Source organism: Leucoraja erinacea, chromosome 8, assembly GCF_028641065.1.
Source record: "Leucoraja erinacea ecotype New England chromosome 8, Leri_hhj_1, whole genome shotgun sequence".
In the NCBI taxonomy this organism is placed as follows: Eukaryota; Metazoa; Chordata; class Chondrichthyes; order Rajiformes; family Rajidae; genus Leucoraja; species Leucoraja erinaceus.
The window spans coordinates 68,313,043-68,339,797 of NC_073384.1; the positions used below are offsets into that span (position 1 = coordinate 68,313,043).

The 26,755-nt window shown below is 41.5% G+C and overlaps 1 protein-coding gene across 6 annotated transcripts in view; it reads right to left on the reverse strand.

Moving 5' to 3' along the window:
- Positions 1–26,755, reverse strand: part of usp34 (ubiquitin specific peptidase 34) — a 217,205-nt gene that overhangs the window by 92,482 nt on the left and 97,968 nt on the right. For 2 of the 6 annotated variants that reach the window (XM_055639911.1, XM_055639909.1), the window contains exons 21-29: positions 25,943–26,097; positions 25,591–25,704; positions 23,288–23,353; positions 18,807–18,909; positions 15,247–15,406; positions 14,013–14,139; positions 11,831–11,978; positions 8,375–8,475; positions 825–1,034 (exon numbers count right to left, since the gene is read on the reverse strand). In XM_055639911.1, the coding sequence (XP_055495886.1) occupies positions 825–1,034; positions 8,375–8,475; positions 11,831–11,978; positions 14,013–14,139; positions 15,247–15,406; positions 18,807–18,909; positions 23,288–23,353; positions 25,591–25,704; positions 25,943–26,097 (1,184 nt within the window). The remainder of the gene's footprint in view (positions 1–824; positions 1,035–8,374; positions 8,476–11,830; positions 11,979–14,012; positions 14,140–15,246; positions 15,407–18,806; positions 18,910–23,287; positions 23,354–25,590; positions 25,705–25,942; positions 26,098–26,755) is intronic. The other 4 variants (XM_055639914.1, XM_055639913.1, XM_055639910.1 and 1 more) reach the window with 3 other exon arrangements.

Here is a 26,755-nt window from a genome sequence, read left to right on the forward strand (position 1 = left end):
TAATTGCTATCAGGTTTATCTGGCAAATCAAATATCAACTAACACAGAACCAAACTGCAAATCTGGTCAGAAGTAATTCAATAAATTAACAAAATCAACATGATTAACCATTCTTTATTAGATACAATGGTGCAAATAATTCAATGGAAAGCCAATTAATGTGCTCCCAGCAAGGATCCAATGACCAATTGATTTTTGTGATAATTTGAGGAACAAACAAAATTGCTCAATGTCCTGATTAAACTCCAGATGATGCAATCTCAAATGATTCCATATAGAAAAGATGTTTCTGTAAATGAAGGGATGCTAGCTTCTCCATTAAAACCACTCAAATTCCCCTTGTTTAGTCACAAAATGTAAAAAGCAGAGGATTTGTGATGAGCAAGGAAACAAAACTTCAAGTGACACCATAAAGTACAGCAATAAAGCTACAGTATTCCCATTAACTTATCAACAGGACTAGTGCAAATATTATGCCCCAATTATTAACACTTGGTTTTATTTTAAAATACAATCTTATTTATATTGCCTATGAATTTATTGCAGCATAATCATTAAAATCTGACAATGTGCACTTTAACCACATGTGATTTTTTTCTATTACAAATCTCAAATTGTGGAGTACAGAGGCAAATAAATAAATGATGGGTCTTTGTCCCAAATATTATGGAGGGTACCGTACGCACTGAAAACAAAAACAACTCTTTTGACTAGGAAACAATCATTTATATGAGATTAAAAATCGAGGGTTTAATTACCAAACTTTAAATGATGAACTATGTGCTTTTCCATGACCATGGTACTTGATGCATTCAACACCTTACCTCAAAATCTTCCATTGTGTGATCAACTGAAGGCGGTTTAAATGATGCTAGCATCTCAAGCAAGTCAAACAAGGTAGTAAGATGTGGTTCTTGCAGGAGCAAAAGCATTGGGATATTTTCCTTTTGGGGTGGAGGAAGGCAAGATGCGGGCAACTGAATGCCATCTCCTTTGCGCTCCCTACGTGGAGCACCAAGTGATACAAATACCATCTGTAAAAAAAATAATTAAGTTAGCTGCAGACGAAAAATCCTGGAATATAATAATTCATTCAACTCAAAGCATATTGGTCTGTTCAGGATCGTAATGAGAAAGAATTATGAGGAACTTTGCAATCAACTTTGCAATTGCATTCAATAATAAATGTCATGGAAAAGAAGACTGCCAGAAAAGTAGTGGACTAATCAGCTGAATAATTCTGTAAAATGCAGGCTGAATATAATAAGCTGAATGACACGAGAAGTGAATGGCAGAAATAAGACAGAAAGAGTCTGAGGACGATGATGATGACAAGTTAGCTCATTTTGATAAAGGACATGATTGAGGTAGAAGGTACTGCTGGAATTCTGACTGCTTTGTATTAGCCTTTACCAAAGGTTAGAGTGCTGACAAAATACAAGGCAGAGAGGTATGAGAAATAACAGATGGAAGCAAAACTGATGAACAGGAAAAGGGAAAGCTGGTGAATCTTGGAGCAGTGTACGAAGGAACTGCAGATACTGGTTTACACTGAAGATAGACACAAATGCTGGAATAACTCAACGGGACAGGCAGCATCTCTGGATAGAAGGAATGAGTGATGATTCGGGTCGAGATCCTTCTTCAGACTGAAAGTCGGGGAGAGGGAGTCCAGAGATATGGAAGGGTAAGGTGTGAAAATGACAGATCAAAGCAAATGGCGATAAGGAAATGTCGATCGGTTCATTGGTAGCTGAGGGGAAGGTGACAACTAAAGGCAGAGATGTTGCCTGTCCCGCTGAGTAACTCCAGCATTTTGTGTCTACCTTCAATCTTGGAGCAAATAGGTCACCTGCTCCAAATGGGAATGCATACGAGCTGGAAACTGCAAAATGTCCTGTCATAATATTCCAATACTTCCGAGAACTAAACATCTAAATTGCAAGGATTTATTGGGCAGCTATAGAATAGTTAGCTTAATTACCATCAGAAAGAAGTCAATTAGAAGCAGAAATCTGGTAAAATAAAATTGCGAGGAAAACTTTGGGTGAGATAATTTTCTGAAATGAAAATAAGTCCGACTAACCCGCCTTAACTTTTTTTTAATATAAAAAGAAAACTTTGAACAGGGAATGCAGTAGATATTTAGGTGCATCACCAGAAGCACTTGATAAAGTCCCATACTTTTCACTGGAAAGCAACTTGGCTTCTGAGCCAAGTTCAGTGATAAAAGATTGTTTTTCAGAATAGATGAAGGTAAAGCAATCCCAAAATCACAGCCTTAATGACTGATATGGTTGGCAGGGAAAACATTCTAAATGTGTGATAATACAAACTTAGAAGTGTGCAAACTGAAAGAAGGACAGTAAGATGCTGCAAGAGGTCATTAATTGATTGGCAGAAAGGACAGAAAAACACAAAATACATTGAATGTACAAAGCTGCAGGCAGAAAAAAAACGTAAGAGTGTTTTAATTGTCATATCTACTGGCAACAGAACAATGAAATTCTTACTTCCTGCAGCTTTACAGGCCCATTAACACACGGATACATATACTTTAGCAATAACACAATAAATTAATTATCAGCGATACTTGGAAACCACACCATAAAAGTGCAAAACCAAAGTTGGTAATGCAATCAAAACAAAGTCCATAGTAGATCATAGTGATTGAAGTATGGTTGTGGTTAGTGTTGTGCAGTGTTCAAGAGCCTGATGGTTGTTGGGAAGAAGCTATTAATGAATCTGGTGGTCATGGTTTCTAGGCTCCAGTACTTTCACACCAATGGTAGTGCGAGATCAAAGCATGGCCAAGATGATATGGCGATTTTAGCTGCCTTTTTGAGACAGCTTCTCCTGTAGACCCCCAAGGTGGTGGGGACATCGATATCCGTGATTGACTGGGCAACATCTACCACTTTCTGCAACCTCCTTCATTCCTGCCATTCGAGTTACCAAACCAAGCCATCATGCAACCAGTCAGTATGCTCACCGCCTGCAAAGGTTTGTTAAGGGTATTTGACAACAAAACAAATTTCTTCGATCTTCTAAGTAGAGGCATTGAGCATTCCAAGTAGAGGCATATGCTGAGCCCAGACTCTCTCCACTGTTGTCCCATCAATAAAGCCAAGTTCATGCATCCTTGGTCTTTCTCCTTGGTCTTGCTAATGCTGAGAGCAAATGTGTAGTCTGGCACCTTTGATACGCCATTTATTGTCACTATACATGTACAGTGAAACTGAAAGCTGCTCGTACTCAGTGCATACATACAATTTAGCACAAAAAACAAGAAACAGAAAAACAAAAACAGAAGGAAGGGGGGGGATAGGTGCACAATTCTGCGGCGCTACATACATATATACATATATACAGATGGAAGTCCGGGTGTTGGGCTGTGAAGTCAGTGCATGTGTGAATTTGAATTCAGAGTAGTTATAGTTTTCGGAAAGCAACTATTTCTGAGTCTATTTGTCCTGGATTTGATGCACCTATAGCGCCTTCCAGAGGGCAGCAGGTCGAACAGTCCAAACGCAGGATGGGAGCTGTCTTTGATGATCTTCTTTGCCCTGCTAAGGCAGCGGAAGGTGTAGATATCCATCAGGGAGGGGAGAGGGCAACCAATGATCTTCTGCGTTGTCCTAGTTACCCTCTGAAGCCTCTCCCTGTCTGCCATGGTGCAGCTGCCATACCATGCTGTAATGCAGTATGTCAGCAGGCTCTCGATGGACGAGCGGTAGAAGGTCAGCAGCAGGTTAGAGTCCAGGTTGTGCTTCCTGAGGACCCTCAGGAAGTGCAGCCGCTGCTGAGCCTTCTTGATGACCGCTGTCGTGTTGCCTGTCCAGGAGATATCAGCGGCGATATGGACGCCGAGAAACCGGAAGGTGTTGACCCTCTCCACACACTCACCGTTGATGTGTTGGGGGACTAAGTCGGTGCTGTGCCTCCTGAAGTCGACAATGAGCTCTTTTGTTTTCCTGGTGTTCAGAGCCAGATTGTTTTCTGAGCACCAGGTTGTCAACTTCAGGACTTCCTCTCTGTAGGCTGCCTCGTCTCCCTTTGAAATAAGTCCGACTACAGTAGTGTCGTCATCAAATTTGACGATGCGGTTGTTGTTGTGGGCCGGACTACAGTCGTAGGTGTAGAGACAGTATAAGAGGGGGCTTAGCACACAGCCCTGTGGGGAGCCGGTACTCAACCTGCGAGTGGAGGAGAGGTGGGGGCCGAGTCTCACAGTCTGGGGCCGGTTGGTGAGGAAATCTTTTATCCAGGCACATGTGAGAGTGGAGAGGCCGAGAGTGACCAGTTTACCAATGAGAATGGTAAATTTACCAAATTACCAAATTTCAATCAGATCAATCTCCTTTCTGTACTCTGACTCATCATTACCCGTTATTCGTCCAACAATAGTGGTATCATCTGCAAATTTAGAGAAGGCATTAGAACTGTGTCTGGCCACACTGTCATGGGTATAGAGAGAATAGAGCAGGGGACTGAGCAAACAACCTTGAGGCGCTCATATATGCATTCTATCAAGAAGTGTCGTTGCCAATTAGTACTGATTTAGTCTACCAATGAGGATCCAATTGCATAGGGATGAGCAAAGACCTAGTTCTTTAAGTCTTGTTCAAGAAAGAACGCCAGATGCTGGAAAAATCGGCGGTAGACAAAATTGCTGGAAAAACTCAGCGGGCGAGGCAGCATCTGTGGAGCAAAGGAATAGATGACGTTTCGGGTCAAGACCCTTCTTCAGATTGATGTGGGGGTGGGGCGGGAAGAAGAAAGGAAGAGGCGGGGTCAATAGGCTGTGGGAGAGCTAGGAAGGGAAGGGGAAGGAGGGAGATAGCAAGGACGACCTGAAATTGGAGAAGTCAATGTTCATACCGCTGGGGTGTAAACCTTCCAAGCAAGATATGAGGTGCTGTTCCTCCAATTTGCAGTGGGCCTCACTCTGGCCATGGAGGAGGCCCAGGACAGAAAGGTCGGATTCGGAATGGGAGGGGGAGTTGAAGTGCTGAGCCACCGGGTGATCAGGTTGGTTAATGCGAACTGTGCGGAGGTGTTGGGCGAAGCAATTGCCAAGCCTGCGCTTGGTCTCACCCATGTAGAGCAGTTGACACCTAGAGCAGTGGATGCAATAGATGAGGTTGGCAGAGGTGCAGGTGAATCTCTGCATCATCTGGAAAGACTGCTTGGGTCCTTGGGTGGAGTCGAGGGGGGAGGTGAAGCGACAAGTGTAGCATTTCCTGCAGTTGCAAGGGAAAGTACCAGGAGAGGGGGTGGTTTGGGTGGGAAAGGACGAATTGACCAGGGAGTTACAGAGGGTGCGCTCTCTGCAGAAAGCCTGAAGGTGAGGAGATGTAGGCAGTGGTGCGATCCCGTTGGAGGTGGCAAAAATGTAGGAGGATTGTCTGTGACGTCTGGTAGGGTGGAAGGTGAGTGGGGGGGATGGGGAGTGAGAGCGGAGCTATGGGAAAAAGAGGAGACCCCGGTGAGAGCCTCATCTGTAGTCGAAGAGGAGTACCCCCATTCCCAAAAGAATGAGGATATCTCCGATGCCCTGCTTTTGGAACACCTCATCCTGGGTGCAGATGCAGCGTAGACGGAGGAATTGGGAGTAGGAGATAGAATCCTTACAGGAAGCAGGGTGGGGAGATGTGTAGTCCAGGGAGCCATGGGAGTCAGTGGGTTTGTAGTAGATGTCAGTCAGTAGTTTGTAACCTGCGATGGAGATAGTGAGGTCTAGAAACGGTAGGGAGATGTCGGAAATGGTCCAGGTGAATTTGAGTGCCGGATGGAAGTCCACAATCAGTTAATTGGTTTTACTGATATTGAGAGCCAGGTTGTTGTGCTGGCACCATTTGGTCAATTGGTCGATCTCACTTCGATACTCAGACTCATCGCCATCTGTAATTCGTCCATCAACGGTGGTGTCATCGGCAAACTTGAAGATGGAATTTGCACTGTGTCCGACTACACAGTCATGAATATCCAGTGAGTAGAACAGATGGCTGAGCACGCAGCCTTGAGGTTCTCCCGTACTGATTGTTAATGAGGAAGAAGTTTTTCTGCAAATTCGAACAGACTGTGGTCTGTGGATGAGGAAGTCGAGGATCCAATTGCAGAGGGATGTGCAGAAACCCAGTTCCGTGAGCTTGGTAACCAGCTTGGAGGGGACGATGTTATTGAACGCCGAGCTGTAGTCTATAAACACCAGCCTGATATATTGTTTTTATTGTCCAAGTGGTCCAGTGCAGATTAGAGAGCCAGTGAGATTGCATCCTCCGTTGACCTGTTGTGACGGTAGGCGAACTGTAGTGGGTCAAGGTTCTTGTTGAGGTAGGAGTTGATATGCACCATAACCAACCTCTCAAAGCACTTCATCACCACGAACGTTAGTGCCTCTGGTCGATAGTCATTGAGGCTTTCCCTTTCTGAAGTCCACAATGAGCTCTTTGGTCCTGCTTAACGTTGAGAGCAATATTGCTGTTCTTGCACCATTAAACGAGATGATCATTTTTTCTCCTGTACTCTCTGTTATACGCATTATGTATCCAACAACTGTGGTATTGTTGGCAAATTTAAAGATGATGTTAGAACAGTGTCAGGCTACCCGACCATGGGAGAGTACAGCAGGGGACTGAGCACACAGCCTTGAGGTCCTCCTGTGTTAATGGTTGTCAGGGAGGAAGTGGTGTTTCCAATTCCAACTTATTGTGGCCTGCCAATGAGGAGGTTGAAGAGCCAATTGCAAAGGGCCAAGCAGAGACACAGTTCTCCGAGTTTGAGTTGACGGAAAAAGATACGAGGAAAATGCAAGTTGTTTTTGTAAACTTAGTAGTTTTGATTGTAGCCCCCCAGATATAAAGGATACAGAGTTTGGCAGGACTTTCAAAAGGGAATTTTATAAGCTGCTTGAGAAAAGATTTGCAGGGTTCATAGGTTGTAGGATCAGCATTAGGCCGTTCAGCCCATCAAGTCCACGCCGCCATTCAATCATGGCGGATCTATCTTTCCCTCTGAGCCCTTGCTTTCATCCTGTAACCCCTGACACCCATACTAATCAGGAACCTATTAATCTCTGGCTTAAAAATATCCATTAACTTGGCCTCCATACCCTTCTGTGGCAACAAATTCCACAGATTCACCACCCACTGACTGAAGAATGGCAATGGGAAAGGAGCAGGGGGCAGGAAGAGAGATAGACAGAAGGGTTCCCCTCGTGCCTCAAGGGCCTGTCCCACTTACGCGACTTTTCAGCAAACTGTCTGCGACCTTCAAGCTCGGGGGCACTCGCCTGAAAAACCGCGAGCTGGATCGACCGTCAGCGCGGAACACACACACAAGCGAACACACACACACACACACAAACACATCACAAAGGCAGGGGCCAGGGAAAGCAGGGAGCGCTGTCTGAAATTCACACGATGCAAAGCCAAGGTGATACCCGCGATGAACAGGAAGGTTAAAGATGGCTAGCACAGTGTACAGTAAGTCCTTTAAAAGAGCGGGGAGAGAAGGAGTGGAGACACTTTTTTTAAAAAAGCCAGACAACTTTTAATAAGCCAGAGATACACAGCTGTGAAGTTTAGCGGGCATATAACATTACCGGTCGGTTTTCCTTGGTTCTGAAAACTCGTGCTTATGGTTTATTTTTCGCCAATGAGCCAATTAAAATGCCAGGTCAGCAAAGGAGATTTCTAACAGCTACCTCGACTACCTACAACGACATGGCGACCCCACCAGCACTACACTATGAGTTCAAAAGTATCGATTTTCTCCATTCCGACCAAATTTTGCTCGCAGAAAATTATTCAACATGTTGAAACATTTTCCGCGACCAAATTGAGGCCGCGAGTAGTAACCACTATGCGGGAACTCCTCTCGACCATGAAGGAGGCTTACCAGTGACCACCTAGGACCATGTGTAAACCATGCTGCGAGCTTGTGGCGAGCGCAGACGCTCCTAAACTAGATATAGATATGCCATTTATTGTCACTATACATGTACAGTGAAACTGAAAGCTGCTCGTACTCAGTGCATACATACAATTTTACACAAAAAACAAGAAACAGAAAAACAAAACAGAAGGGAGATGGGGGGGGGGAATAGGTGCACAAATTCTACGGCGCTACATACATATATACAGATGGAAGTCCTGTTGGGCGGTGTAGTCAGTGCATGTGTGGATTTGAATTTATGGTAGACATAATTCTCGGGAAGCAGCTATTCCTGAGTCTGTTTGTCCTGGATTTGATGCACCTATAGCCAATTAGTCGCCATAGTAGAACAGGCCCTTCAATGATGCTTAATGCCGTGCCTTTAGATTTAACAACTCAGCCATATATATTTTAAAAAAAAGAACATTTCAATTACCTGCATATCTTTAAATCCAAGTTCATTGAGTGTTTTCTCATCATAATCTGTGGTAAGTTCATGTCCTGAGGAAATCATTCTCACAGGTCCCATAAGACCTCCTGAAAAACAAACATAAACAGTTTAGGTCTACTGATCGTCAACACTGCTCCACCTCAGGGTAGTGCTCTGCCCCTTGCTCTCCTCCCTCCACACCCACAACTGCATGGCCAAGTAATAGGACAATTATATCTTTAGATGTGCAAATCATACAGTTGTTGTCGGGCGGGTTAACAATGATGAGACAAAGTACAGGAAGGAGATCAAAATCCTCACATTATGGTGTCAGGACAATGGCCTGACCATAATGTCAGCAAGATAAAGGAGTTGGTTGGTGACCCAAGGAAGCAAGGAGGTGAATACCACCTTGTCTTCATTAATGGAGCTGTTGTGGAGATGATTGACAGTTTCAAGTTCCGAGGCTCCATATCACCAGCAAGTTACCTTGGTCTCTTCACAATAATGTAAAGATCAGGAAAGCACATTAGCGTGTTTACTTTCTTAGGCATCTGGTAACGTTCAGCACATCTTTGAACTTCTATAGATCCACTACAGAAAATATTCTGACGTGATGTATCTCAGCCTGGAATGGCAACTGCTAGGCTCAGCTCTTGGCTGCCTGAACCTGCAGATAGTAGTGAACACAGCTCAGTCTATCATGGATCTGTGTCCATCCAGGATAGTCCACCCAGTCTATCCAGGGCAGGCACAGTGACACAGTCATTGAGCTGCTGTCTTGCAACACAGGAGACCTGAGCTCAATCCTGACTACGGGTGCTGTCTTTACGAAGTTTGTACGTTCTCCCTGTGACCGCATGAGTTTTCTCAGGGTGATCCGGTTTCCTCCCGCATTACAAAGACATGTAGGTTTGTGGATTAATCAGCGTCTGTAAATTGTCCCTAGTGTGTTCGGGTGATCGCTGGTCGGCATGGACTCTGTAGGCCGAAGGGCCTATTTCCACGCTGTATCTCTAAACTAAACAAAGAGGAAGAAGATTGAACTGTATTGCCTACCATCAGTGAGGAATGTGGAATCCACTGTGGTGGATGTTTATGTTAGCTTTTATATGGTTGTGTGTCTTGTTGCTTTTCACTTAGTATGGCTGTATGGTAACTCAAATTGCACTGCACTTTAATTGGTACATGGTGACAATAAACTGACCTTGAAACCTTGAACTATCTTCATGGTGCATTATACAAGGAAGGCTGGAAGCGTTGTCAAGGATGCCTATAACCCTGCCATTCTCTATTCTCTCTTCTGCCTTCTGGGAGAAGATACAGAGCTTGAATGCTTGGATGTCGAGACTTAAGAACAGCTTCTTCCCGACTGCTATTTGATTCCTGAACCAATCACTTCTTTCACATCTCATTCTCTGAGTTGCTGCCAGCATTGTTACCTCATTCGATTATTCCATTATTGCACTAGTATTCTTTTGCACTGCTTGGATCTCGCACAACAATTCTGCACTCTTCTGCTGCTTTGCACTCGTATTTATTTATATTTATCATTGGTGCATGTTTACTGCTTACTCTATGAGCTTCATGCGAGGAAGGAATTTCATTGGAGCCACAGTAAATGACAATAAGCTAATCTAATCAAATGATATCCTGACAGCAATATTTCAACCAAATCAACTAAATTAAAACAGACAAAGGTGGTTAGGAAAGAATTAAGTCAGACGATCGAACATGATCTTTGCTGTTTTCTGTTGTATTTTGCAATCTGTATTATCACCAAGTGGTGCAGTTGAACCTACAATAGACAATTTTAATTTGTGTACAAACAAGGAAAACTGAATTATTTCAGAAGCTCTAAAATGCAACATTTCTTCAGAAATTTAAAAAAACCTATGGATTAACAATATGACAAAACTATATTCACCAATACTCTTTCAAATCCTCATATTCCTTGAGGACGAAGGCAGATTTTGCTTTAAAACACTGCTACTGAATAATTGCACTTTAGCATAAATATAGGCTTTATATTTTACTTGCATTGTAAGATGCAGACTGTAAACCATCACAACATTTTGTTTGTTCTCCTGATTGTATGAAATGATTCAGCGTGCTTTATAGTGCACAGGGATATCAAACAATAGAAGGGAAACCAGAATCAAAAATTAGCAACCAATGAAAACAGGAGTGTAAGCTGAAAATGAATCCATGCTATCTCAAAAATGTTGTCAGAGATACCAAGTGCCAATAAGTGTAGGAGATCCAGAGACGGCGTGCTGGAAAAGTTTGTGATTGGAAGACAAACAACATTACAAACTATAAAGAGGGAAAGGCAAAGTGAAGCTAGTTGGCAAAAAGGATAAAAAATGGAGATATGATCAAAAAGATCATAAATTGCCCAAATGTTTTTGGGGTATTTTTAGACAAACCGCTTTTGGTGTATTTTGCAGAAGACGCTGGTGAGATTTGGAGTATCGTGTTCAGTTTTGGTCACCCTGATGTAGGAAGGATGTTGTTAAGCTGCGAGAGCTTCGATCGCCCCGACGGATGGTTCGACTGCCCCGACCGCGGGAGATAAACGAGGGAAGATTAGACTTTATTGCCTTCGATCACAGGGAGGAATGTGGGGAATCCACTGTGGTGGATGTTTATGTTAACTTTTACGTAGTTGCGTGTCTTGTTGCTTTCTTAGTATGGCTGTATGCTAATTCGCATATCACTGTACCTTAATTGGTACACGTGACAATAAAAGACCTTTCAAACCTTTGAAGCTGGAAAGATTGAAATATTGGGTGAATGCACTGTCTTTTAGCTGGATGGGATTCAAGATCCAGAGTACATAAGTTTAAGATGAGAGAGGAAAGATTTAATAGGAACCCAAGGGACAACTATTTCCACACAGAGGGTGGTGGGTACATGGAACGAACTACCAGAGGAGGTAGTTGAGGCAAATACATTAGAACATTTAAAAAACATTTGAACAGGTACATAGATCGGAATGATGTAGAGGAATATGGGCGGGCCACTAGTGTAGGTGGGGCATCTTGGTTGGCATGGACAAGTTGGGGCCAAGGGTCTGTTTCCATGCTTTATGACTCTACGGAGCTCAAATAAGGTAGCTACTCTGTAGCATGAAGGGCCAGTAATACATTATGATAATCTGAATGGTGGCGGTAGAGTGATGCACCATCGAGAGCATCCTTACCAACTGCATCACAGTATGGTATGATGAAAGAGTGAAGACAAATGCCCGCAAATCACATATATGCAGGACTGCTCTTTCGTTGTCTCTGTACTGTACACTGACAATGACAATTATTTAAATTGAATCTATGAATCTTGAAATCTAAATGCATATACACTGACAATGACAATTAAAATTGAATCTGAATCTGAATCTGATAGGGTGATGAAAGAGTGAAGACAAATACATATACTTTCAATTACATAATCCACACATACCAGTAAAATCTCCTTGCCGGCTGTTTTGGCCAAATTCTTGCAGCTGAGCTTGCTGACTCATTTGTTCCTTCTGCAGATTCTCATACCAGTGGGTAACTTCAGCTCTTAAATCTGCAACTTGGTCACTAGGATACATTTCAATAGTCATCTACAAAGTAAAATTTATGAAAATAAAATACAAATTTTAAACCTCACATCACATTCCCAGATATTAAACATTTTAAATTCAGTTATGTAGATCAACTTCCTATTTGGCAAATATACAATGCAATGAATAGTAGCAGCAAAAGGTTACCCGTGTTTATTTGTAGTAACGCACATTCACAAATATTAAGAATAAGCCAGAATGGTATTTATAACTGAAGGATAAATGTTGTTTTGAAGAAATCTATAACCACCCTATAATTACTTTACAGCAATGATTATCTGCTCTTTAGACTAAAATAACATATTTAAATCAAAAAAAGAGATTGTGTTAGCAAATCAATGCCTTGCATGGTTCATCTTTCAAATTGTAGCTTGTTAACCAAAAAATATATATAACATTAATACATTAGAGGCAATGGATAGGGTAGACAGAACCTTTCCCCAGGGTGGAAATATCAAAGGCTAGAGGGCATAGCTTTGAGGACAGAGGGCGAAAGTTTGAAGAAGATATGCAGGACAAGTTTCTTATACAGAGTGATGGGTGACTGGAATGCCCTTCCAAGGATGGTGGAGGAGATGAACATAATACGGGTAGGTTGGCACATGTTGATGCAGACAATGGAAGGGTATGGATCACGTACAGGCAGACTTTACATTATGTTTGGTGCAGACATTGTAGAACAAAGAGCCTGTTCCTTTGCTGTACTGTTCTACATTCTTAAATATTGAGAACTTGATCTCATATTGCTATTGGTCCTCAGTACACTCTGCAAATATATTTAGAAATTTAATAAATGGTAATTGGCATTGCTATGAATGGAAATAAATGCTACTTCTAAGAGGACACGAATAATTGATAATAATGACATGATCATCACTGCCTATTTGCCTTAGTACAAATAACCACCACCACAGCTTAATAAACTCCTTAAAAATGGTGGCTGCCACCATCAGATTTCCTGATGAATCACTATCACATGGCAGCACCACATTTGCTGTCTATTCCTAATTGCTTGTGAATAACTGATGAGCTTGCACAACCATTTCAGAGGGTTAAAAAGAAAGTGCTGGATGAACTCAGTGGGTCAGGCAGCATCTATGGAGGGAATGGATTGGTGACGTTTGGATCGGGAACCTTCTTCCGACTGACTGTAGTCGGGAGGGTGAACACCCAAAAAGAGGTGGGGGCAAGTCAAAGTCTGGTATGTGATAGGGGTATATAGATGAGGAGGGTTTGTTTGATAGATGGATGGATAAAATAAGGAAAGGAGTAAAATATACAGCTTGAAGGAGGGATATAGGTGGAAGGGGATGTGAAGTGCGGGGGGGGGGGGGGGGGGGGGGGAATATTCATATTCAAATAGTGAGAGTTATGGGTGAACACAGGAAAGAGAGGGTAAAAAAGGGGGTTGTTACCAAAAATTGGAGAATTCAATGTTCATACTATTGGGTTGCAGCCACCCAAGCATCATATGAGGTGCTGTTCCTCTGGTTTGCGAGTAGCCTTGTTTCTATAAATTAACTGTTTTGCAACACCCAATTTGGAGATGTAGCACAATTACATCATTTTTGACATTAGCTTCCAATTTAGGTACTTATTTTATCAACTATCAGAATTTATAGAAGATTGCAAATCAATCTCCAATGGGAAGGTGGGAAAATGGAAACTACCGCCAAGACATCATCAATTAAACATCCCAGAATTTAAATAAATAGATTAGCTTTGTAATATTCCAATTTAGCCATTTGAGTTACAAGCAATCCAAATAGTTTAATGACAGCAGAGGGAATTAAGTATTGAATATGCATTCTAAAATTCTGTTGATGACATTTATACAAATCAGTTGATCTGTCTGGTTGGAACTGGAGTTAATCGTCACTGTCATTCTGCCAACTGCTCTAATGCAAATTAGCATTGCAGCAAATGCATATCTTGTTTACTTAAACAAATACATTTGGTCCAAAGTACACAATTAAACGTTGTCCACAGTATAGATTCATACCAGTTAGCAACAACTTACAACATTTTAATTACCTTATCAGGCAGCCCAGCTGGTTGACAAACAATTCGTAATGGTAAGGACTGTTTATCACTAAGGGCCTTTAAATGACTGCTAATACCGGTACCCTCTATCTGCCACTGACGTAAATGGTATGCAAACCTATGGGAACATTGAAAAAACATTTTTTATTATTTTCTTAAATTGTACCTGCAACATAAAAAAAAATTAAAAACTGGATTAGTATTTTATTTAAACTTTTTTTCAAGTAACAAAGCACTAACAATTTCTATTAATATTTATTACAATTATGTATTTCCATAATTGTAAGAAAGATTGCCAGAGTCTAGCAGACAATTAATTAATTTCCAATGGAATCAAAATATTTGACCAGTTCCAACATTTCAATACATAGCAGATTTTGGAACTAAAAAGAAACATAATCTACCAGTTGGTTGTCAACCCAATAATATTACATGGCTAATGGTATTTGCGATTGAATATATCAAGTGGTAGAACATAATATGACTGTTCAAGAACAGATTTTCTAATATAATCGTGGACAGGCCACAAAAATTTGAGGCAAGTGCCATGATGGTGTCCAACTGCTGTAAATAACTTTAGTCGTACAGTATTGGAAACGAATGCGGCCAGTCTTTAGATGAAGACGAAAGGAATGGCAGATGCGGGAATCTTGAGTAAAACAAAGTGCTGGAGTAATTCCACACGTCAGGCAGCATATGTGGAAGGACTGGATAGGTGATGTTTTGTGTTGGGACCCTTCTTCAGTCTAATATGATGTCCAATAAAGTCTAGTGAATTGTGTGCTGGTGCTGCATGAACAAAGAACAGGAATAGGGGCAAAACAGAGGTGCAACAAGTCAATCCTGATCTCAGGTGTCCTTGTGGAGCAAGCACATTCTGTGACTGCATGGGTTTCTTCCAGGTGCTCCAATTTATTCCCACATCCTAGAGACACACTATTTACTTGATGATTGAAAATTGTCCCTTGTCTGTAGATAGATGGCAACATCTGGAAGGAATTGAAAGGAATGTGGGGAGAATTTAAAAAATGGGATTAATGCAAGATTAGTATAAAATGGGTGACTGTCGTCAGGGTGGATTGATGGGCTGAAGAACCCGCTTTCATGAAGAATCAAAAACAGACCACATGAAAGTAAAAGCAGGATGGAAATAGGTTAAGGGAGAGTCTGCAGAAATTGCGTATGAAATACAACATTTAAATGTGATTTTTAAACAATTATTTACCTTCTCCTAAATGCTTCCAGGTGTGTTTTCAGCATCAACAGTCCCCTTTCAATAATCGTGAGGCTGGATTGTGATTCTTTCTCAAGATTTTCTGATGCCATCATAAGGCTTTCCATACACTTACTGATAAATTCTTGCTCCTTTTCCAAGCCAGTTTTACCTGAAGCAATAGTAGACGTGTTTATTTGTACCTCCCTGTCAGTGGTTTACAATATGCATCTTAAGTAAGCTTCCAAGAATTCAAAAAATAAAAGTAAAATGGGTTGTAGGTTGAAATCGCTCTGAGTTATGTTATAAAATACAGATGCCACAAAGACAATTTTATGAAAAGGTTTAATTAAATGACAGGTTTCCATAGACTGTTTTCATTATGAATTCCAGTATATACATTTGTAAATGTTACCATCTACAAGAAAGAAATATAAAGTGGTTATCATGTGGTATTTTTGTTCTCTCACAAAAAAAGAAATTTTGAAAGATAGAAAGGCCTTGTAAATGTTTGATGGTCCTTTTTCATACAATGCTGAAGGATAGGGCCTCTCTGAATTGTCAGCGCTGTTTTAGAATTAGTGCCACAGTCCCAATCTCTTTTCTAATATCCTTCAGCTCTTTCTGAGACCTAATGCTGCTTTGGATTTTTGTTCTTTCAGCAAGGACTTGGTATGGTATCAGGGGATAGCTGGAGGAATTACAGGTTCCAGGCAAATGAAGCCCAAGGCATTTGTGCATCATTGTCACTCTGTTCCTTCATTTGTTCAGCACCACATACTGCCAACTTTAACCCTGCTAACTTCCCAGTGATTTATCCTCAACATCTGTCAAGTTCCTGTGCTCCAAACAATCCCTTCAGTCAGTCGCTCCTCTTAGAAAAAGTAAGATGGAGCTTTCAGGCCCTCCAGCCTCAGCCAGACAATCTACTCCAACAGTCTCCTCACTACACTCTGCTTATTTTAAATTCGTTTTTTGCAAAGGTGAGATTAGCATCAGCAAAAAATTGACAGTCACACCACTTTATTACATTTCCATCTTAATAATAATAATAATAATAATAATAATAAATTTTATTTATGGGCGCCTTTCAAGAGTCTCAAGGACACCTTACAAAAATTTAGCAGGTAGAGGAAAAACATGTAAGGGGACTGAAATAAATAGTAGAGACATGACTAGTACACAAAGTAAAGACAAAATTCAATTCAAAACACAATATGAGGCAATTAATGCACAGATGAAAAGGGAGGGGGACGTGGGGCTAAGGATAGGCAGAGGTGAAGAGATGGGTCTTGAGGCGGGACTGGAAGATGGTGAGGGACACGGAATTGCGGATCAGTTGGGGGAGGGAGTTCCAGAGCCTGGGAGCTGCCCTGGAGAAGGCTCTGTCCCCAAAACTGCGGAGGTTGGACTTGTGGATGGAGAGGAGACCGGCTGATGTGGATCTGAGGGACCGTGAGGGTTGGTAGGGGGAGAGGAGGTCAGTGAGATATGGGGGGGGCCAGATGGTGGAGGGTTTTGTAGGTGAGGATAAGGATTTTGTAGGTGAGGATAAGGATTTTGTAGGTGATCCGGTGGGAGATGGGAAGCCAGTGAAGTTGTTTGAGGACTGGAGTGATGTGATGCCAGGATTTGGTGCGGGTGATGAGTCGGATCTTAGAGATGGATGAATCTTAGAGATGGATTAACTTTCTTAAGACCTATAAGACAACACGTCTAAGCCCCATGAACACTCACCTTTAGTCATAGAAACATAGAAATTAGGTGCAGGAGTAGGCCATTCGGCCCTTCGAGCCTGCACCGCCATTTAATATGATCATGGCTGATCATCCAACTCAGTATCCCGTACCTGCCTTCTCTCCATACCCTCTGATCCCCTTGGCCACAAGGGCCACATCTAACTCCCTCTTAAATATAGCCAATGAACTGGCCTCAACTACCCTCTGTGGCAGAGAGTTCCAGAGATTCACCACTCTCTGTGTGAAAAAAGTTCTCCTCATCTCGGTTTTAAAGGATTTCCCCCTTATCCTTAAGCTGTGACCCCTTGTCCTGGACTTCCCAACATCGGGAACAATCTTCCTGCATCTAGCCTGTCCAACCCCTTAAGAATTTTGTAAGTTTCTATAAGATCCCCTCTCAATCTCCTAAATTCTAGAGAGTATAAACCAAGTCTATCCAGTCTTTCTTCATAAGACAGTCCTGACATCCCAGGAATCAGTCTGGTGAACCTTCTCTGCACTCCCTCTATGGCAATAATGTCCTTCCTCAGATTTGGAGACCAAAACTGCACGCAATACTCCAGGTGTGGTCTCACCAAGACCCTATACAACTAGTCCAATCGTAAATGGAAGATACCGAAAAGGCTCAACTGCAAAATGTTTAATAATATAGCCATACAAATAGATATAAAGTGGAAATTGATAGGACCACTTTAAAGAACTCAATCCTGAACTTTTTCAAATTTGTTGATTTCTTGACAAATTCAGAATTCCCTGTGCTAGTGGTGGGGAACCGAGGCATGGGGAAGAGGGAACAGGATGCAAATTATCATGCCGATCATCAGGCAACCATCCTCACCCCACTAAATATGTGCCTAAAAGCCCTGTCCCACTGTACGAGTTCATTTCAGAGTTCTCCCGAGTTTGCCCCAATTCAAACTCGGAGATTTACGGTACTCGGGGCTCTCGTGGACATTTTTCAACATGTTGAAAAATCTTCACGAGTCTTCCCAAGCTTATCGCGTTTCCAGAGTACCTGACGTTAGCTTTTACGAGTCGCTAACAGACGTCCCCAAGCTCCGACGTACCCGCTACGTACTTCCACGAGTTAGATTTTTTTTTAAACTCGGGAGAGCTCTTGAATTAATTCGTACAGTGGTACAGGGCTTTAATCGTTCTCACCATACAATTTCCCCCTGCCTGACAATCTCCTCACCCGCCCCCCCCCCCCCCCCCCCCCCCCCCCCCCCTCTTTGGCAATCCCCTTGCCTCAACTCACATTCCCCCCCAATATCTCATAAGATCATGTGATAGGAGCAGATTTGGACCATTCGGCCCATCGTCAATGCCATTCAATCATGGCTGATCTATCTCTCCCTCCTAATCTCATTCTCCTGCCTTCTCCCCATAACACCTGACACCCATACTAATCAAGAATCTATCTATCTCTGTCTTAAAAATATCCATTGACGGCTTCCACAGCCTTCTGTGGCAATACATTTCATAGATTCACCACCCTCTGACTAAAGAAATTCCTCCTCAATTTCTCACTAAAGGAACATTAATTCTGATGCTTTGACCTCTGGTCCTAGACTCTCCCACTAGTGGAAACACATCCACTCTATCCACATCTCCATGTTATGATGGGAGTTCATGGAAGAAGAGCTTATTCTGTCACACATAACGTCTTAAGGACCTATAATCGTAGATTTTCGGAGAACCTTCAAAAGAGTGCATCACAGGCCAAGTGCACCACCTGTATCATATCAACAATTATTACAAATCCCACATTTCATGCTACAAACCATATGCCATTACTTGTAAAATAATTGAAAATAAAATCAGGTTATTTACCATTAATATAATATGAATTGATGTACTGGATAGCGGCTCGGCTAACATCAGCTGTTTGAGCCCTTAATGCAATGCCCCAGAGTTGATCCATTCCACAAAGCTGCTTTGGAAAAAGAAAGGAATATACTTCATCATCATTTTAATACCACCATGGAATCATAGGAAATCTATGATGCAGTAGGCAACAATTTTACTATTTGTGTTCATGGTAGTCAAAAGAAATTTGAACAGCCCCCAAACATTGGGGATTATGATTCTATGTCAGACCTTGCAGAGGAAGAGGGCTGCTGTCTGAGGTGGAAAATGATCCCACGACCAGGACAATGCTGCTTTGCCCTTGGCCAATCAATCTCCAGTTACTTCAATGGTTCTCTTCCATCATAAGGAGATGTTTGCTGATGGTTATGCAATGTTTAATTCCATTCACAAAAACCTCAGTAATTGAAACAAAAATGCCTACAAGCAAGAAGACCCAAAACATTCGAGCTAATACTAGGGGCCAGACAACTACCATCTCCATCAAGTAAGAATTTAACGACTGACCTTCGACTTTCAACGTCTTTACCATCACCTAATTCCCACCGTGTAACATGCAAGACACCACTGAGCAGAAACGCAACTGAAAAAAAATCCAGATAAATACCAGGGCTATATGAGCACGTCAAAGGATAGGTACTCTGTAGCACCCCAAGGCCATTCCAACAGCTACAAACCATGGGATAGTTGTAGTGTTTGGGGATCACGGATCGGCACGGACTGAGTGCCCAAAGGGCCTGTTTCCACGCTGTATCTCTAACCTAAACTAAAGATACAGCATGGAAATAGGCCCTTCAGCCCACCAGGTCTGCACATCAATCACCCCTATACTAGTTCTATCGTACACATTGGGGACAATTTACAGACGCCAATTCATCTAACCTGCACGTCTTCGGGATGTGGGAGGGAACTGAAGCACCAGGAGAAAACACAAGCAGTCAGAGGGAGAATGTACAAGCTCCGTACAGACAGCACCCTTAGTCAAGATTGAACCCAGGTCTCTGGCATTATAAGGCAGCAACTCTACCGCTGCACCACTGTGCAGTGAATCTCTATTCATTCCCTTTTACTCCGAGGAACAATGCAAAACTATCGCTTCTTTCCTCAAAGCTAAAAATTTCCAGCCACAAAAATAACCATGCAAATCTTCCAAGCTCTCGTACAATCACATCTTTACTATAATATGGGATTCAAAATGGAACACTGTTCTCAAGCAGTGAAATAACTTGCACAGCATACAGCTAACATAAAGCCTTTTCAACTGTTCAATTTCTGCAAAAGCGACAAATTGACTCTGTTACTCAGCACTTCAAGACTACCCACTATCTTCCTATTTATTTTTATATTCTTTTGTCCTGTTGCATCCGTCCTCCAAATGCATTACCTTGCAATTCTCTCACTTGCCACTTTTGTGCCCAACTGACCAGGTAATCTATATCTTCCTGGTTTCCCATGCAACCAATTACTAATGCTCATCATTCCTTCCGTTTTAAAGACCCGAGTTTATTATTTTTGAACTTGACTGATAACTTCACGCTTAACATAAGGAAAGTGAATTTTCATAATGAACAATTCATTCCTTTTTTTCAGACAATGAGTAGTTATTGCAATAACTCATGTTGCTAACAGTGGCGCTAATTCAAAAGGAAAGCCACCTTACAATTAATTAAGCAATTAAAAATATATGTTGGGGCTAGTGAGTTGGAAACACTGAAAATATTAAGGGCAGCATTTGATAAATTTGAAAACGGAAATCACTTTGAGATGTCTACATCTTAACCAATTATTTCCCTCACACCTTGCAGTTCCACATAAACAACAACAATGATAACTTCTCAGAAGATGGAAGACAGAGATAGATTAGGCAGAGCTTTACAAAGCCTTACCATAGTAATGATTAACAAATAATGAGAATCAATCAGACATGACATTCTTTCATGTACACTAAATGTCAACATTATTCTGATTAGTCCAAGAACCCAGAGTGAATTGGATAAATTGTCTTTTTTTTCCATTCTGGAAAGGCTTTCTTCCTATTTCACTGTATTGCAGGAACCACATCTCAGTAGGTGGTTAAAAAAGTGTTTCTTCAAAAGTAAAACAAACAAATGACACAACAAATTAAATCTGTTAATTTTGTAATCAATCATTTACTCTCTTTACAGAAATGATTTACGATTGTCGAGTTCATGAAATCCAATTATAAATAATTTGAAAAGTTCTCAATAGGTATATTATTGGATGAAATGGAAATTAAATATGTAGGTCAGGTAACTGCCAAACAACTCAATAAATTCTCAATATTTGCATGCAGTTTTAATTGCTTCAACTTGTAATACCTACATGCATTTTGATACCTACTAGACCCTCATTCCAGTAGCTCCTTAGCAGTTCGGACATTCCTTCTGAAGTGTTATGCCATGAATTAATCTTTCATCTGAAACCTTTGTGCAATTTATGAATATTCTTTGATAGCGACAACTTTTGTTTTTACCACATGTCTCATAAACAAAACCAGGATATTACATACTAAGGCAGCGTCATTAGTTGTCCCACTACGTTTGAACACGTGGTGTTTGTTTATTATGACCACGTGCACCGAGATACAGTGAAAAACTTGGTTTTGCATGCTATGTAGTCAAATCATACTATACATGAGTACAATCAAGCCACACACAAGTACAACAGGTAGAGGAAAGAAAAAAAATAACCAGAATTCAGAATGTGGTGCTACAGCATAATAATGTTACAGCTCCAGAGAAAGTACAGATGTAAACTGTAGGGGCTGCAATGAGTTAGGCGAGGAGATCAGGGACTATGAACGAATGAATGAATTAATTGATGCTTTATAGCCACGTGACAAGTCACAGTGAAATTCTTTGCTTGCATATCCAAGGTATGCAAAAGTCGCCACATAACAGTGCTGATAAAGTGACAAAGTATACGCAGTTTAGTATACTTTGTATACAGACTAGACCCTTAACTTATGAGAGGTCTATTAACAGATGGGAAAAAGCAGTTTCTGAATCTGGTGGGGAATATTTTTGTATTGCCTGCCTGAGGGAAGAGGAGAGAAGAAAAGACTGGGGTGTAAATGATTATGTTGGCTGTTTTTCTGAGGCACCATGAAGTGTAGATAAATGATTATGTTGGCTGTTTTTCTGAGGCACCATGAAGTGTAGATAAAGTTGATCTCTCGGAGGAAGGAGGAGGCTGGTTTGTGTGATAATGTATATCAGATCTTTCAGATTTCTGTCCAGGCACCTCTTTTTAAATTGTGTGTTTTAGTCTAAACCTATCTTCCTCATTCTTCCTTCCCTTCCTGCAAGTGATTTCATCAACTATTTATCCAGTCATTTACTATTGTGTGTGCAAACTTGTAAAATCAGTTGCTACTCTATTACGTTATTAACAAGATATGTGTTACTGATTAACTTAAATTATGCACTTTACCCCGAGTTAATCATTTATATGGAAAAGAGCAGTAAAATTAATCCTGGACCCAAAAGATCCTGCTTGATACTTCCTTCCAGTCTGCAAGAAATACATTGTCTCCACTAATCCCCGCTTTCCATTCGTTTTAATAAATTAAATCAAAGATGAATAATATAATGAAATGACCTCAAACTTGTCGCATAATTCGGTAATCACCATAGATTTTGCTTCTTTCCTAACATATGGTATTCAAACCGAAGTATTGATATGTTAGATTAAATTTCCCATTGATTAATGCAGTGACAAAAATCAAAGTGCTGCAACTAAAATATCTATCTTTAACACAATGAAACCACAGGAAGTGGCAGAACAGGTTGAGAAATGAGTTTACCAGGCATACGAAATAATCATGATTTGGGGCTTTATCTTGAGGGGTACAGAGTATAAATGCAGAGTGTCTGTGTGCTGGCCCCAAAAGATGATCTACTATCAGCCACTATAATCATTCCACTCGTTTCATTGTGAATGGCTTAATACTACTCATGTATGGTATGATTTGACTGAATAGCAAACAAAATACTTTTTTGGACTTCAGTGGATAGAAAGAAGATGAAGGAATACTTGCTATCTTTCCATACATATGCTCTTTCTAACACTAAAGTATCAAAAGAGTTTATTGTCAGAAGCACAAGTACAGTGAGGTACAGGTTCAATGAAAATAGTTCCTCTATGGTGAGGTACTTTGCAATTTTCTCAAGATTGCAGCATCTACAGTTGCTTGTATCTACACGAATGGTTCCTTAGATAAGGGACCACAGTTACAAAAATAGCTGAGAGGGGCCATGACTGTTTTTGTTTGCGGTGAGATTTACTAGAGCCATCCAAAAGAAACCCACCCAGTGGATAGTGGAAGGCTGCTCTCACTGGAGGAAGAGTTGAGGACAAGAGTAATAAGTGTAAAATGGAGGGGAAGAGAGTTCAGAGTGACACAAGAAAAAACTTTTTTTTACCCAGTCTGTGGTTGGAATCTGGAATGAACTAAATGCAGCTGTGGTGGAAGCAGGTTCTGCTGTACCCTGCAGGAGTGAATTAGATAAATATATGGTGGGAAAATATTTGTGAAGCAACAAAAGAAAGGTCATCGTAGACAGTCAACATAATGGATACGATTAGCTGATAGCCTGCTTCGGTGCCATAACAATTTTATGATTCTGATTAATAATAGACATCCAGAAACAATTTCAAACACATGGGGTTTAAAATAAAACAGAATCATGGATGTTCTACTTACTGGGAAATATTATCACCCATTTAATTGAGTCATGCAAAAAACAAGATGATGAGTCATAGAGTCAGAGAGTCATACAGTCCCTTTGGCCTAACTTGCCCACACCGACCAACATGTCCCGTCTTGTACACTAGTCCCACCTGCCTGCATTTGGCCCATATCCCTCCAAACCTGTACTATCCATGTACCTGTCCAATTGCTTCTTAAATGTTGCGATAGTCCCTGCCTCAACTACCTCCTCCAGCAGGTTGAGCAGGCTGGGGTTCTATTCCCTGGAGCGCAGGAAGGTGAGGAGTGATTTCATAATTTTATAAAGGTATATAAAATTATGAGGGAAATAGATCGGGTAAACGCACAGAGTCTTTTGCTCAGAGTTGGGGAATCGAAAACCAGAGGGCATAGGTTTAAGGTGAATGATGAAAGATTTAATAGGGCTCTGAGGGGTAACTATTTCACACAAAGGGTGGTGGGTGTAAGAAGGAGGTAGTTGAGGTAGGGACTATCGCAACATTTAAGAAGCAATTGGACAGGTACACGAGTACAATACAATCAGTTTTATTCGTCACATTGCACATAAAGTGCAAATGAAATGAATTTGTCAGCAGCGGTACATGATAAAGAACACACAATAAACAATAAAATTTAACACAAACATCCACCACAGCATTCATCACTATGGTGGAAGGCACACAATTTGGCCGGTCCTCCTCCATTTCCCCCGCGGTCGGGACCAGAGTCAGTCCAGGATCGGCTCTTCCCCACCGGAGACCGCGGCTTTAGGTTGGTGTAGGCCGCAGGCCGGCGGTCAAAGATTTAAAGTTCCCGCCACAGCCAGAAGCACCGCAGACCGCAGGGCTGGCGCCGAAGCTCCCCTCTAGGGGTGATGGTAAGTCCACGCCAGGTCCACGGTAGAAGTTGGCCGCGGGCCGGCGGTGGAAGCTCCTTCTTCTCCCGGGTCCCCCACGAGGGACCCCGGGCTACGGACACCGCGCCAGCTGGAACTCTGCAGACCACAGCTTCAGGCTGCCGGCTGTCGCGGGCCAGCGAAACGGAGCGCTCCCCTCCAGCGAGCCCCAGCGAGGGCTCGCCCACTCCAAGCCGAGAGTCCACGCTGCGCCCGCCGCTGAAGCCCCGGGCGCGTCTACGGGAAAGGCCGCCCGATCCTCGTTGTTAGGCCATGGGGGAGGCAACCAGGAAAAAGTCGCCTCTCCATGGAGGAGGCAACCGAAACGGTTTCCCCCCCCCCCCCCCCCCCACACAAGACACACAAAGAAACACAAAAAACATACTTTAAAACATACTAAAAAAACAAAAAAAAGTTGGGGGAAAACGGACACGCTGCTGCCAGGGTGCCAGCTTGCAGCGCCCCCACCGACACATGTCAGGTTTAGGTAGAGTACCGGTTTAGAGGGTTATGGGCCAAACGCAGGCAGGTGGGGACTATGTTGCGATGAGCCACTAATCTACAGACCTGTTTCCACACTGTATGACTCTCTGACTCTATCATGATAACCAACAAATGCAATGCTTTTGTAATATATGTACTTTTAAAAGTGAATATATTTACATTTAAAAATGAACTATACTAACAAATACCCAATTAGATTTTTTTTTAAAGTTGCATCTGAAGAATTGTTAGGTCACAAGGAACCTTTCCCCTCATCATTGGCAGAATACCAAAGAACACTGTAAAACACAACTGGTTGAAAATTTAGCCTGTTGAATTAAATTAGGTCTCAGGATTTCAAAGCAAACTCCTGTCAAATTTTCCTATGGTTATCTGAAATGCCACAAACTCATTCTGGCAATTATCAACTCAGTCAAATTTGAGCATTACTGGGAGAAATGGTCTATTTTCCAATGGGAAAAGTTTAAATGTTATGCCCAACTCAAGGCAACCATTAACAACATATTAATCGGCCTGTAAGAGGAATGGCAGCTGCAAGTGGCTTTGCCAAAATCATTGCACACTAACATCAGACTTGAACAGAAATTTCAACATACAAGATTTTACTTTTCTCTCACCTCCGAACTAGAACCACCATCATATGCACTGGTTGCAAGACGAGCCAGATTGCACAAATGCTGGAACAGATTTAAACCAGTCATGCTGATCGTTTCTGGTTTTAATTGTGGCATCTGAAATATATAAACACACGATTTGACAGAATGAGAAAATACAAGAAGTGGCCACCTATAGGTTAACCAAACTATAATGGACAAAACAAAAGCTATTACAAAAAAAGTAGCCCCACTTACTGACTACTTTACCTTCACTGGCATTTCATCCTTCATTTACCCACACATCTTTAAAGTATGAAGAAAATCCTGCAGGAATGCTGGATACCCAAGGAAATAAACTGCAATTTTTACTAACCTTTTCTAAAAATAAATGTTTGTATGTCTCCATGCCCATTGCATGCTGGTCTTTACTGCGAACTTGATTGAGGAACCAGTGTAATGCATCATCATAGCATTCAGGGTCTTCCACAAGACAGTGCCATAAGATATCCACCTGATCAAGACTTAGTCCTAAAGTAAAAAGCAGAGATGTTGCAGCTTAATTTCTTGAGGTGGGGGAATGGAAAACATGACAGAGCTACTAAAATTAAGCTAAGCTATGTATTGAAAAGTGAAAAATTTTAAAGCAATGCAAAACATTTTAACCAATGTGCAACTTTGATTTCTTGCAGCCACATCTCTCCAGTGAAATCAATGGACTGCTGTGTTCATGCACTAATATGCAGAAATCCTAAACATACTAGTACTTGGGTGGTGATACAATAATAGGTCCGTCTGGAATCTTAATTAGACTTTACTCATTTAATCAATTTTCATTTCAATAAATAATGAGATAATATAGTTAACAGTTAAACATTCTCATTTCTGTCAAAAATTACCCAGTTTATAGTACAACAAAGATATATATTGCATTGTCCAGATGCTTGAAAACTGTAAAATTGTTCCTAAAAGAACATCATCAGCTTCCACATGCTTCAAAGGTCAAGCTTAGTTTAACTGGCATCACACAGTTCTACGCTCCTACCAAGAACAAAGGAGCTTAGTCCATATAAATTGGTAATTATAATTAGTATAGAAAAGTACAGCTCTGAAGTGGGACCCGTCAACCCACAATGTCTGTGTCAAACATGATGCCAAGATAAACTAATCTCATCTGCTTGCATATGAT